The sequence below is a fragment of the Cataglyphis hispanica genome, chromosome 20, assembly GCF_021464435.1.
Source record: "Cataglyphis hispanica isolate Lineage 1 chromosome 20, ULB_Chis1_1.0, whole genome shotgun sequence".
Classification (NCBI taxonomy): domain Eukaryota; kingdom Metazoa; phylum Arthropoda; class Insecta; order Hymenoptera; family Formicidae; genus Cataglyphis; species Cataglyphis hispanica.
In genome coordinates this window covers 2,463,703-2,479,198 of record NC_065973.1, presented here as the reverse complement: position 1 = coordinate 2,479,198, position 15,496 = coordinate 2,463,703, and the positions used below count along the sequence as shown (strand labels likewise).

The 15,496-nt window shown below is 35.2% G+C and overlaps 2 protein-coding genes and 1 non-coding gene across 3 annotated transcripts in view; 1 reads left to right on the top strand and 2 right to left on the bottom strand.

Annotated features, from left to right (window-relative positions):
• LOC126856900 (sestrin homolog) overlaps nt 1-15,496 on the bottom strand; it is a 172,542-nt gene that overhangs the window by 64,498 nt on the left and 92,548 nt on the right. The window lies entirely within an intron of this gene.
• Nucleotides 8,785-9,073, top strand: LOC126857173 (uncharacterized). Its single transcript, XM_050606365.1, has 2 exons — nt 8,785-8,801; nt 8,944-9,073. Exons 1-2 carry the CDS (start codon nt 8,785-8,787, stop codon nt 9,071-9,073), a joined length of 147 nt encoding a protein of 48 aa, XP_050462322.1.
• Trnak-uuu (transfer RNA lysine (anticodon UUU)) lies at nt 9,308-9,380 on the bottom strand. The gene has a single exon. It is a non-coding gene; the product is annotated as a tRNA-Lys (tRNA).

Genomic DNA, 15,496 nt, shown 5'->3' with positions numbered 1-15,496 from the left:
TTTGCTAATTAAAATCGAATTTTTCACGGAATAGACCTTCGCTTTTCTCGCAGCTTAAAAGTATATTTTGTTCAATGTAATTTTTTTTTTCAATTGTAAAATAAATTTTCTATAATTGTGGGAAAAAGTTTAGAGGATTTTTATGCATGAAGTATCTCTCGTTATTATCACCATCAATCGGATTATCAAGATATTCGATCGTAGCGTGTAACACTCGACGTAACGATCTATGACATGACGATGAACAAGAAACGTCTTTCCTCGTTTCAATATTCATTCCGCGATTTCGTCGGGGTCAAAGAAATTGATCAAAGAGAATGTCGCGACGCGTAAAAACGAAATGACGGCAATGATAGGAGTGAAATGTAAAAGGAAGTTTCGAAGTGAATGTCGACAATATGTCACCGTAGTAAAAGGACACATCATTATTGAGATATATAAATTCACATATTTTTTCGCGTCACATTTTTTCATGTCACATTATACAACCCCAATTGACACGCAGCGATGAATGTTAAATTTATTTAATCGATGTAAAAAAGAAATTAATCAAATATATTTATAGTTTGAATTAATCGACCGAAAATCTGATTGATAAATTTTGTAAAATAGCGTGATGTAAAGAGAGACACATTCAACGTCAATACAGCCAATAGAGCCACAATTTCACAGCAAATTGATTTATGTACTTGACATCTTGAAAGTATGTGTATGTGAATAGATCCAGTCTATGCGAAGCGAAGGATAAAATCAAGAAACGGTCTGTATTAGATCACCTCTGAACAGAAGCAAACAAGTGGTAGTTGAAGACTCGCAGTGACGTTCTTAGGCAATCGCATATACAGTGTGTTCGATGAAAAGAGTACTTGATATATGTTGACGTTTAGTCATCGTGATATTAAGTCGAAACTTTATAAAGTACGATATGTTATCTAATCAATACAGAAAACATTTTTCACCAAATTTTAAAAAATGTTGCTCTCTCTCTTTCTCATCAAATTTGTTTTTCGTACACTCTATATAATACAAGCTGTAATATCATTGCATCATGAACGTTTCAATGCCGAATGACGCAAGCGCTTTTCAAAATGTAGATTCGAATGCAATTGTCGGAGCTGTTGGCACTTGCTCCGCAAATGTACGATGTAGATTATCTAACATGACAAAAAAAAAAGTGCTATTTGCCAAAGCTACATGTATAAATCGCGCAAGCATCAGCGATACTTTCAGAATTCCCTTGGGCAAAGAGTGTCCTCGGCTATACACACAAAGCGCGACACGATCGTTGCAGTTAGCTCGCGAGATTGCGTAAAATGAAAATTTGGCCGATTAGATTGATCTCGGGGGGAGAAGGGAGAAGAATGAAGAAATAGCAAAGTCCACGCACATGAAGAAAGAAACAACGAGCGCGAGAAACATTACAAAAGAAAAGATCTCCTTATATTAAAAAAGGAAAAATGAAAAGCGGGCGCAGAAAATAGAAATACAAAGAGAAACTTATGCAAATTATGGAAAAAATGCAAATTAAAATGGTGCAAAAAAAATCCATTGTACTTCGAAAAAAGTTGTTTGTTCTCGAATGAATAAACAAGATGCATTAGAAAATATAACGAGTTAAAAATAACAACAGCAAAAGACGAGCTAATGTGCTGTACAAATAAAAAGCGGATGAAGATAACCCCGAGGGTTTCGAGTGCCAGAGAGGACAAAAGAAAAAAACAAGCGGAGGAGGAGTAAACGGAGAGAAACTCCTAGAAAGAAAGAGAGAGAGAGAGAGAGAGAGAGAGAGAGATGACGTTGAGGAAAGAGTAGCCGTGACGAGACGTAACGTTACTAAGTAAGACAGTGATAGAAAGATAGCGGCGAAGGAGAGGAAGGAAGGAAGGAAGGAAGAAAGAAACGGACGTGGACTAAAGCGAGCAGAGGGACTCGAATGGCCTGCTGGCACCAAGCAGTCTACTACTCCGCTCATCTCGGTATTCCCTCGAGCAATGCCAGGCCTCTGCCAGAAGCCGAGATTGCCGCTCGGTACTCGACTCACGCTCGCGCCAACATATCGTATACGTAACTCATAAGTTCTCGAGTTGTACGCAGCGATTAATACACGAAGATAATATCGAAAAATGCACTTCGCTCGATTTTCGACGCTGGGGTTTATCAGCGGACAGATGAAACGATCGCTGAAATGATTTCAACTTGTTCTACGTATCCCTGACATTATAAATTTATAATCTATCACTTTTTTCTCAAAAATTTATTCTTGTAAATAAATAAGCGTAAATTATAATTAATAACGTAGATTGTTCTGTTGAAAATATTTAATATAATAATTATAAATGTAATTACGTTATTCTTGATAGAGACAATCGAGACGGAAGAGATTTCCAAATTCTTTAAAACTTTCAATCTCCATCACACTGTCGATTCTTCGTTCGAAAAGATCTTCAGAGCTTTAAACTACTCATGGATATTTAAAAGAAAACGAATATTCTCGGGACTAAGAATGGTTTAGTCTCGAAAAGCGTAGGGATTTAACTTGTAAGATTTAACATTGTTGCAAGTAGCAAAACTCTTTCTGGAAAACTATTAAAATATTAAAGGATAAATCAATTTTTTGCTTAAGATTATTCTGATGTCGAAATAATACAAATATAATAAAAATAAACCATAATCATAGTATAATAGTAAATATCGTATAGTGCATTCAGTTTACAAGTCTCTTGACACGCAACGATGTCATAGAAATCTAAAATCGCGCTTAACTCGTCTTTTCAAAGCTACTGTTTAAAGAGCGATCTCTTTTAATCCGACAAGAATAAATTGAGCCTCTCTATTCGAAGGTTCTTCGATTTCATCGCCAAGTTCTCGTCCGTGTACATAAAAAAAATATATATATAAAAAACATTTGCGAGTTTATAAAGTCACAGATTATAACTTTTACATTCTATAAAAGATGCGGCTGTATATTCGTAGCTCATAAATTAAAAATCACTAATTTAATCCGTAATCTCGAAAAATATAACACAATATCTGCGAATTATAGCCGTGAGAAATGTAAGATTTAACACCTTTTTTATGGCAATCTGTAAATTTACCTACTACTTATTTCTTTTCGCTGCGTTCGCAGGAGATAACGAATTAAAATTCAAGAGCTAATAAAAATGTTATAAGAAATATAAAAGAAGTGTTATAAATTCGCGTAGAGTCGCAATCCCAGCGATTGTTCCAGTTATATAAGAGAAAAATGGCTAATTGTTCCCAAATTGGCGAATTAACTCGCAGGAAAGCGTTATCGTTTCGCGAAATACATCGGTGAGTCATGATGAGACAATGTTGCATCATCGCCAAGAATTATCTTTGCTCTCGCTAATTTATTAATTTATAATATGGAGATAAAGCAATCGTACATTTCACATCGCTAATTATATCGCTATTGTACTAAAATCAAAAAAGAAATTAACATGATTTTTTCGTTTGACTCTCTTCATGAGAATCCCTAAAGGAACTTACATTAAATTTATAATTAATATATATTTTTATTAAGATCTCCACGTATAAAGTGATTCATATCAGTGTTTCCCACGGAAATAAGATAAAATGTTTGATCAATTAAACGGAAATATAAATGCGTATAAAATGCGTGGAAACAAAAAAAAAAGTATTTTAAGAATGAGACAGAAAGAGAAGGAAAAAGAGAGAAAACTTCGCTTTATTCTCCGAATAATCATTAACGTGAACAGAGGAAGCGCGCGTCGGAAGAAAGAGAGAATCGCGGAATTAAATAGAGATAGTTTCTTTCGTTTGGCCGGAACGAGAGCAGTTAACGTTTTACGCGCGACGACTGGATCTCGCCACGGCTCATAAAGTTTCTCTTTCTCTATCTCTCACCCTTAAATTGCGGAGGGGACGCAGGTGTCGCCGGAAGCCGTTTTACGAGCCGGCAGGAAAACGTAAATCGAGATACAACCTTCGTTACGCATCCGAGAGAAAGGAATGTTGAAAGACTTTCGAGCCGCTCCGCTTAAAATTCTTAGGCGTAACACAGTCACCTTATAATAGAAGAAATCGCGTAATGGATTGCATTGAGTGGGACAGTTAATTATACTCGACTGTGCTTGACTCTTCTAGTCTACTTTACTCTTGCATGTATAATAAAGCTCATCGATGTTGATAAAATTCACGAAATGAGTAAAGTTAAAGGCCAACATCGCTTGCGACGTGACCGTAATTTTAATGAAATCCATAAACGTTTTCTCTCTTAAAAGCATCGATGGCTGTTTCTCGTTTTACGATCGCGGGATTGATCCGAATGCGCTCTCGATCTCGTTGCACGTGGACGCATCGAGGAACGAGAAGTGCGAGAGACTCCTGAATGCGCCGACCGACCAATCGCCGGGAGTGTCTTCTGGCAATCGCTCGGATGCATTTAAATGCCCGCGTGCTCGTAAATAAACGGGTTGAATACCATTGATTGCCGACCGATATGATACCCACGCTCCAACACCCAGAATCCTCATGACGCTGTTACACAATACGTATGGGCGTCTACGGTTTACCTTTAATTAAGCGAATTATTTACGCGTGATCACGATACTAGGACTCGCCGTGGGAATCGTCTATCAAATTACGAAAGTGCAGTCTTCTCATTGGCCGTTATTGTGAAAACGATACCGAAGAGTAACTCGATAACAGAGGATACATGAGAGAAAGATTCTGACATTAATCTGTCAGATTATTTGTATTCCGATGCCTTTTTTTATTTCGATCGCAATGTATCACAATGTATCGCAAAGATCGCAAATATCATTTCAACTGCACACACAACATACACAAGTTTCTTGAAAAATATTTATTAAGTTTCTCAGCAGGAATTGAAATCCGTTATCGTTTCGCGACGATTTTCAATGTCAATGCAAACGATACGCGTAATTAATCTCTGCTATTTATTTATTCATGACGAGCGTGGAAACGTGTTTCATCAGGTTCATTTTCCCAGTATTCATACTATCGGAATGCTTCTTTTTATTCACGACGAGCGTTACGGTCATTTGCTATTCCGAATGTCGGAAATTCAACTCGTCAAAATTATACCGATTTCAGCGCTTCGATACAAGGCTATTCAGGACTTTAATGCACAGCTCCCATAAATTCAACGTCGGCCTATGACAGCTCCAATCTCTTTTTCTGCCGTTTCAACGTTTCGCGAAAATGTCGAGATATACACATATCGCCAAAAGATCGTCATCCGCGATTTCAAACACGCGCGAGCAGTTTTTCTTCATCAACGTCCGTTTAAACGGGCTCGATATTTCCTCGACCGGACAGTTTCTTATTGAATGACGTAATTAACGAGTACCGAGAGCGCATTGTGATAACGGTGAAGAGCGCCGATTTACAGTTGCGAATGAGATTAACTATCGTCGACGATCGAAATCCGAAAGAACACAGTGACATTGAGGAATCGCGACACGAATAAAGAGCCGATGATCGCCGATTGACATCGATCAGCAAACGAAGAGGATTGACAAGGTCTGATCGATCGCGGAATCGCGCGATTTTAAAGACGATCCAAAGACGGCGTATAATAGGTCTCTGCCAAGGACAATTAGTTATTAACATAATTATTGGTATAATTGACGGCTGATCTCATCAGCAAAAAGAGTCCGGGAAGACAAACTAGTCTTCTTTGCATAAAACACGCCGTTTGTATCTACGAGTTAGGTAAAGTAAGTTTTTTTTCTCCCCGAGTGATAAAACGTCATTTGTGCAAAAAAATTCTATACATAGAACATAATGAATAGCTAGAACGCGTGACTTTTAACATCGAGAAAATAACTTGAGAATCATGAATATTTAGTATACGTAATTAATAAATATGTCGTGATATTATATAAAAAAAAATACATTTGCGAGTTAAAACGATTACTAACAGTAACTAACGATTATTAACAGTAACTTTTAAATCGTCTCACACAGATAATAGTATATATTCTCAGATAATTGTGTAACGTAAATCAGATTGCATAAAAACGTTATTAAAAGGAGTATCTCGATGTTATGCAAAATTGTTGACATTTTGACACGATCGTATTAACAAATAGAAATCAAATAATTTAAAAGCATTTTAATACTTTTATAAGCCTAACAACACTATGAAAGCCAAATTTTCGAAAACGCTGGTAATTGCTTTGCGAAGCAGTTTAATTACAATGATAGAAATGAAAATTAAATGCGATATTGTGAAGAATGACAAAAAAATGATTCTACGGAAATTGTATAAAATTTTTTAAATATATGCTTAATAACTGAATTTATTTGCGAAAGTTGTATTTAAACAGCTTTATTTATTCATATGGTATTTCAATTAACATCGGTATACTTAAATTAAAAAATTATATACTTTCGCAGAAATATATTATTTCGATATTTTACAAAATTAATAACATGTTAATAATTTTCTCTCGATTCACTCTACATATATAGTATCGTTTATACAAATTAACTTCGAGATGACGTTAATTTTCACGGCCGGACGGATAGAAAGGGAAGAAAAATAGAGAAGCGCATATATTTATAGTTGAAAAAACATCGACAAAAAGAAAATAAACTGGTCTAGTTTAATTCGATCGCGACATGACACCATATGGAACCCTGCACAGTGTAGTTTGTGTATCGAGAAGAAAAGAAAAACGAGTTCACAGAAAGGACAGAGGATCTCAGTTCGACCAATGAACGGAGATATGGGTAGAGAGACATGTGTATGTGACATTTTCTAGAAAAAAAAAGCCGGCGATGGTGAGGATGAGAGGGCGAACGACGGCGGAAAAACCGTGGGAGTGTAACGATTGGAGAAGTGTATTAAACAAAGGAATTAGAACATCGTCTTTGTGTATACGTGACAGAAAATACATAGCACTCTTTTATCTCACACATTTGCGGTAGAGTAAACTTATCGCGCGAAAGCGGCTTTATATTTTAACTCTTTCCAATTGATTCACAGCACTATTCCATGCATTATTAGTTTTTCATAAACTACAGTCTGTTTGCATTTAAATTTTGATCACTTAGAAAAAGAATAATAATAATTAACGTACAAAATTATCGAATAAAAGAGAAAATTAATTATATTTTCTTTCTTTTATGTTGAAAATCTACTAATTTTGTTTTTGTAAAAAAAAAATAAATTTAAAATAAAAATGATTGAGGCATTTCCAATACAAAATTCACGGATGTTGGAATCGATAATGTTTTATGCAAAGATAGAGTGAAAAACAGAGAGAGAGAGAGAGAGAGAGAGAGGAGAAAATACTACGTACATACATACAGACATTTGCATTATTCACTAATCCAATATTGTTCACAAATTTACATTCAAAATGAATCATCTGCAACACTCAATTATCACTTATGCAATAGCCATAAATGCATATTATACATACACACACGTATATGTATAGAAAATTACATTTGACAATTACACACATATATATATATATATATATATATATATAACATATTACATTACTATGATATATACGTACAACAACCAACTAAATATGCAATTACGGATAATCAGAAGGAAAATTAATTCGGCAACGTTATAATGGCGGTCTCGAGCTCGCGGCAGCTGATAATTAATTAACGCTTAGCGTTTTCGCGCAGCGATAAAAAGATGACGTGAATCGAGTGTTGTGTAGGTTCAATTAACTGCGTTACGATAACTGCTGTATAAACATCGCTAATACGCGTCTTCTAATATGCGACTTTGCGTGAAAGTGTCAGGAAGGCGTCTGCCGGAAGGATTCGCCTCTCATATGCTTAGTCTCGAATGAATCCTTAATTGCATATCCAACGCATATTTATCCGCCTCTTTCTCTTAACCTCGGAATATGTCGATGTGCGTAATGTATGCTTCCACCGGAATATTCTCGCGATTTGAAAGCGGAACTGTACAACCGAGCACGCGCTGCGTTAGAAATATGAGGCGCACGTGTGCGTATAATTTACATATATGTAAATCCTATCCACGTGCAACGCATTTATACGTCCCACACATACAAGGACCGTCATATATTATGTATTATGATGTAATTTTCGTAAAAAAAAAAAGTTGCGCAATTTCTCTCCTAACCGTTAATCTTTTCCTCCGTCAAGAGGAATATATCGATTCCGGGATATTTTTATGACGATTTTTGTTCGGACGAATTGATAAAATATTTTCGCTATCTCTTATTAGGTCAATTTTCAAAAGTTCACGCATAATTGTGAATAATGTAAAGTTTTTTAATAGTTTAATTTTTTTTTTAATTTATAAATGTAATTTCTTTTTCTCTTTCCTTTTTATAATTTCATCTTGATTAATGAAATTTCCGATTTACTTATTTCAATACATGCAGTCGAGCTACAATCGATTATAACTCGATAGATAAAGAAACAAAACGCTCTAAGAAAGCTTGTCATTAATATACGTGAAAAAGTGCAATTCTCTCTGCATCGAGTGCCAACCTTTGCGAAATAATTGCGTATAAATCATCGACACGATGATCCCACGTCACTCATTGCTTTTCAGAAGATGGGGATTAATAGCGCAAAGAATTGCTGCCTTGTAAATTATATTTTTATATCACGTAGTATATTTCCCTTACGCTTTATTAACCTACAAATATATAACCATGCTTGTAGGATTTATAGCATGAATATAATTTTTAACAAATCGTCGAATTAAAAGTTGCAGTCGCGTAAAATATTCTTATAGATGGAATAAAATGTTGATGTAAAAATTATATGGCTATAAAAGCGAAGTAAAGTTAAGAGATACTTTAAATTCAACGATAAAAAGTTATTCATCCAAGATCAAACAGTTATATTTGTCCATATCCTCGAAAGATCTCACTGCTATTTACGCCGAATTGCGAAATTTCATACTCCGTTCCTCTCCTGCAGCAAAATTCCGCTCTTATGTTACGGAACGGCGTCAATAATCGCTATATCTTGGATAACGGAATGGAAGGCGGTGTGCCAGTATATCCCATTTTACGGCAGCAAATACGCGAAAGAGGACTCGAGAAGATAATGGAACGATTCGAAAAGATGAAATGGCGCGAACGACGAAATCACTACCCTTAAAGTCTCTTTCTTTCTCTATCGCTTCGGGATCGTCGTTGGAATACCAGAACTATCAAAAGCTCTTTATTGGAGAATAACCTTTCTTCCCGAATAGGCGAAATCGTGCAAATTTGTATGCAGCAAAATAAAAATCTTTCTTTGATAATAATAGATGACATTTCGATGGGGGCGCAAAAAAAAACGCCCGAACAGGGACTCGAACCCTGGACCCTCAGATTAAAAGTCTGATGCTCTACCGACTGAGCTATCCGGGCCTTCGAAGGTTAGTTGCCTCTAGACCCTTACAATGCACTTGCCGAATTTGCTATTGGTTTACGGTGGACTTCGAAGATAATTGGAGAGCTTAGTCGACGTAAAATAAATTTGACAAGCGCGAGCAGCTTAAGAATATTCAGCTTAAATACGTTTTTAAAAATATATATTTAAATATATTATATATAATAATTTTGTTACATAACAATTTGTTATATAACAATATATTTCTTCATATAAAATTTTCACATATATTTTTCATTATAATTTCAAGTTTACTAGACTGCTCTAATATATGTTATTTCTTTGAAAAGAATGCCAATAAGTACTGATAGATTGATAGCCTCATTCATTATGTACCTTAGCGTGTTATTGTTGCAGCAATCCCTTGATTTATATTAATATCTTGGAATTAGAACAATTTGTACGTTCTATATATAGCTGCGAATAGAAAATAATGTTACGTATTAAGCACAGAATATTTGAGAAGAATGATATACACATACGGGGTTGCATTGTAAATTGCAAGCAACTGTTGCAGTGGAAGTTAATCGATCTTCTGAATTATTCCGAGCAAGTTTGGCATTTAGCTCCATTTTTTTCAAGCCCGAACGCATTAACTTGCTCGTTAGTTATAAATTACAGTAATTCTACAAGACTTGTCAAGCGGATGTTTTATCGTACCTATGCATCACCATTACACGAAGTGTTACCAAATTATGGCCATTATTCCCATTTGTCATAAGAAATTATACTTTTTTTATTTAAATCTATTACATTTATATAAAAATGAGAATCATGAATTTGCAAAATTGAAAATTATCTAATTCGTCATTTTATTACGCAATCATTTCCAATATAAAAAAGAAATTGATCATATGTTTACTGAAACATTATTATTCTTCTTAATTGCTATTCTCAAAAATAATGACGATAGTAGTAAATTTGTAGATAAAGATAAGAAAAAAGTAGTCCTCGATAAAAGGAAAAAAAAAAAAAAATTCTTATAAGATGTCGCTCTTGTGGCTCACCTCTCTTCCTTTTCCTCTCCTCCCGTAAACAAATGTCGTAACAAATCGGAGTCCGGCAATCCGACGTACAAAAATGATTCAAATGTGCGATACAGTTGTTAATTTACACGTCATCAAATTTTATCTTCGGCGTGATAAAGGCAGACTCGAAATCGTGCAATCGACCGACCTGTTTTTCTAGCAAACACAGTCGGCGATTTCATAGTAAAATGTTGATTAATTATCCTTTCGTGATGCATCGCAAACATACACACAAAGAACCTCATTATATCTTTTAAAATGCGTGTGCAAAGATAATTGAATGATTTCTATTATTATTATCATATTAGTATTCTTAAATATGAAAAGACCCGTTTACGTCTTTCCTCCGCGTAACATCGCACGTGCTATTGTTTATGTTCCATTCGTTGCAATATGAAATCGTCAAAGACGCAATAACGGTCCACGGCCTTGACACGAAAAGTTCACGGCAATCGAGGGGTCAAGTGCCCTAGGGAGATTATCGCCGGTTAATTAAATATGCACGACTTCGTCGCGTTGCGGCTATTTGAGCAGAAACATGTCTCTCCTATCGCTGCTCGACGGATGCTGGGAATATAATATGCATGAGGAACCTTTACACTCATGTCAATGTCTACGCGATGCTTTTCGCTTACAAATTCTTATTTATTTTACCGTCGTCTCTTTGGCGTTCTTGCTCTAATCAACGCGCAGGCGAACTGGCGTGATTTATAACGGAAACATAAAGTTTTTATGCGGCAAAATGATCGAATCAGATTCTAAATTTTTTTAATAATAATAAGACATAGTTAAAAAACATCTGATGTAAAAATATCCTTTCTTCTTGATGACATTTACGAACATCGAGAAAATGTGATAAATAAAAAAAAAATTTTTGTTTTCGATGTAGTACTTGTCGATGTTCACTCATAATTTTTTTTCTTTCTTTTTTTTTTCTTGGAATAATAAAAATATTTCTCTATCGGCGATATTTTCAGATAAACTAATAACAAGAATAGCCCCAATAAATTATTCGAAATAACGAATGAACACTTCATATTTCTCTTTCACATAAAAAAAAAAGAGTTATTTACTTGTCGACGAAACGCTGTGAATAAACCATAAGGGTTTCAAGGATTCAGGGTTGTTGTCCAGAACCAACGTCAGAGTTTCCCAACGTAACGATATATATACCTGGCACCGCGCCAGTGACTTCCCGATGTGTCAACTTCCCGATATTATGCGATACGACAATAGACGCTCTGTTCAAAATAATTTCGTGGCTCTTCTGTACAGCTGCAGCGATAATTAACGATTGAATTGATCGGAGATGATGGGCACAATGATGTTTCAGAACGCTGTTTTATCATAGTCTCGATATCATCACGAGCGGCGCATGTATAATACATACGTACACGTATCGCGCTTTGGAGTAAAGAACGTAATTTTCGCGAAAAAACTTTTCTTCTCTCAATTCGATTCCAATGTTGTTTCCGGTATTGTTATATTGCGTTTTAAAAAATAGTTTATACAAGTTAAAGCATTACAAAAACGTGATCAAAATTGCTTATATAGAAAAATATATTTTATTGGAGAGAAATGTGTGCCGAAAAATTTTTTGTTCACAAAAAAGCGAAACTATAATCTTCAAGTGCAGAATTAAGCGTGATCTAATTTTTTCCGCTCACGTTACATTACGCAATATATACTGCATGATAATGTCGATTTATCACCGGAACATAATATGATGAAATAACTGTTGATTATTTGACAGCATCGGTTAATTATCGATGCATGCAATACGGCATTGAATTCGCGTCATTTTGACGATTGCGACGAATCGTAGAATCGTACACGATAAGCCCGAGCAAAATCGAATAAAAACACTCGAATAATGATAAATCCGGATGAGTGACGACAATAAAGACAGTCCTTAGATTACGTCACGTAATAAGTAAGATACTAGTTCAACATATTCGCAATGTGATTTGATATAAATAGATTAAATTAAGAAATAAGAGTTATAATTTTATGAATTTTTCCATGTTTTCTATAGTACATATTTGTTACGATAAAAAAATTAAATTTAACAAATAAATAGATAAATTGAGAAAAATCAATAATTAGTTCCTTAGTTTTTTCCTTTATAAAATAGAGAATAAAAGAAAAACTATATATCGGAAGGATATATATATATATATATATATATATATATATATATATATATATATATATTAAAATGTTACACACTACATCCAGTATTATTGTATGCCATCGTTCGTGTAAAATATAATCGGATCGAGCAAAGTTTTGTATTTAAAACTGAAAGTTCGAATAATAAACCCAAAAAATCTCGTATAACGATGCGCAGAGAAAGAATTGGAAAGGGACGATGAGGGAATGATGAGGAAGAAGAGAATTTCGATGCACTGACACACTCTTTCTAAGAAACTCAACGTGTTAGAACGAGCCTTTCTTGGAAAGGTGCCAACCACGTCGAATCGCAAATATAGGTGGTTAATGCTACCCTCACACCGACTCTCGATGACGCAACTTTTGCCTGATCTAGTCTTAATTATCAACTTGATTCCTTTTACATATTTTCTATAATGATAAAGTTTTGCAATAATAAGAAAATGACAATATAATTTAAAAAAAAAAAAAAACTGATCTGCATTATACGCTTTAAAATTTTATTGTTAATTATAAATAATCTGTATAAGAAAATAATTATAAAATGCAATTTTATGTGTAAAAACATTTGTAAAGAATATATAATAAAATGTGATCATAGATTAGCATTATATATTATAATATTAATAAAAAAATTTTTTTATAATTCCCTATTATTTTAAACATCTTTTTTACGATATATATTCTTGATTTCTCAGAAAATCGTCTTCGATAAGCGTACTGTCGGCTAATAAGTAGCTCGAATTCAAAACATTTCGAAAGAGCATGGGATACTAAACCTCACCTAAACCTGACTGATTTTACATGGTGGATTTGAGAGTCTCACGCTGAGCAAATTTACCTTTTTCTTTTCACGAGTGGTTACAGCTACCTGTTAAAGGTCGTCCTGGAAAGCCGTTTCGTCAACGGTTATCGAGAAATAATCAATTGTGTATGATCATCGACGAGCGCTCGCGAAAATAATTGCATTTTTATGCGCGACAAATATTGATTTTAGCTTATCTCTGAGTGTATTTTTCCGAAGTACGCAAACACGTGAAATCTTTGCGCCGTAATCTTATCGTGACAGACCTCGCGAATGAGAAAAGCGCGTTGATATTGCAACGGTATATTTCCTCATAGCGGCGCATTCACTGATTCTACTACTGTCAATCCCATCGACATCATGCGTTATTACAACAAGCTCTTTATTTCATGAATTCATTCCATAAATGAATCTTTTTTCCTATTAATTATATATTAACAATTACATTAATTGCTTTAGTACTTATTTCTAATCTTAAAATATAATAAAATAAAATTTTTGTGTCGGTCAATTTTCGATAAGAAAATTAATACGATTGTTTTTATATAAAATGCATTCGTTGCGTGGCGTTTTTACAAATTCGATATCTAAATACACATAAATGCGGTCGAGTATCTATCGTCTATACCCGGAAAGAATGCGTGGGACAGGTGCGCGAATTCCGAATAGAAAGCAGAAGAGGGGGCGCGAATGATACGAGGATCCGATGCACGATACCGAATAGAAACACCGCGCAGGTGCCAGGTGTTCCGAGAGGTTTATTTTCGATTGCAGTTTCACCGAGTGCCGGTGCACCCGGGGGCGGGTCGTCCGCGGAGTCGTGTATTTTTAGCGATCGTACCACGGCATGCGGCCGAACACCACCGCGACGTTTCGACACGGCCCGAAATAAGATGTTTATCGAATCGCTCGAACGGAATCGTTTTTTTCCCAGAGTTTAGGAAGGAAGCTGAGGTTCGTTCGGATCAATTGCCCGCTATCGCGAGAAGGAAGCGATCGTTAGCTTCCGCAAGAAGAAAAATAAATGCGCGCTCGCCAATAAATAAATATCGTTACTCTTTTTTCTCTTCATTTCTTCGTATCGCATAAAAAATGACATGTGCAAAAATTATTAGAATAAAAAATACAGATTGCGCCGAATTTTTAATTTTATAATTCTTCTTCCTTTCTTCTCTCTTTTTGCTTTTGATTTATTTAAAAATACGCTACGGATTACGAACGGTTAAAATTCGAGTGATTATTTTCGCAGACCACTTCTCGAACGCTCGCGATTATTTCGGGAAGCAACTACATTCCGCGCGCGCGCGCGCGTTTTCTCTCAAAGCCTATCTACCTCTACTTGTATTAGAAACGCGGTAGATCGTTGACCTCGCACACCGAACTTAAAATCGCGCGCGATTTCTTATCGACGAGCAAGATTGCGACGATGCGTGAGAGACGTCTCGGCGTCTGATTCGTTTTTTCAATTGCCGACGTGACGCATTATGAGCGCTGCGCGATCTTTCCTTAGCACATATTTCGCGTCTATGAGAGCATAAAGTGGTTAGAGAGGCCTCGATTAGACTTATCTCGCCGGAGATTAGATATTTTCCGGGCGCGCACGCTGCTGTGCGTTTATTGAAATGAGGTGATGGAGAATCGTGATTCTCTCTGGTAAACATCGGAGCAGCAGGCGTGGCGCGCCTTTATTTATTCGTCGATCGATCGATCTGAGAAGCGAGGCCCTGAGAAGCGGGACGACGAGTTGTGAAAACTCAGGGATAGCGCATTTATGTGTAGGAGTGCAAGCAATACGTGGAAAAATAATTTCTATGCGTATATATATATATATATGTATATGTGTACTAAGATCTAAGATTTCTCTTCTTTATCATAACTATTTTATGTTTTTCTCTCGCAAATTGTTTTATAAAAATTATATTCACATACAATATTAAAGATATATATAGTTATATATTTTTTTTAATATCATTATAATTCATAAAAAATAATACTTTTATTTGAAAAATTAAAACTGTGAGGATCAATGAGTTTCATATTAAATTTAATCTATTGTAATTTTATAAGCCACCCAATGTTGAAAATTTCA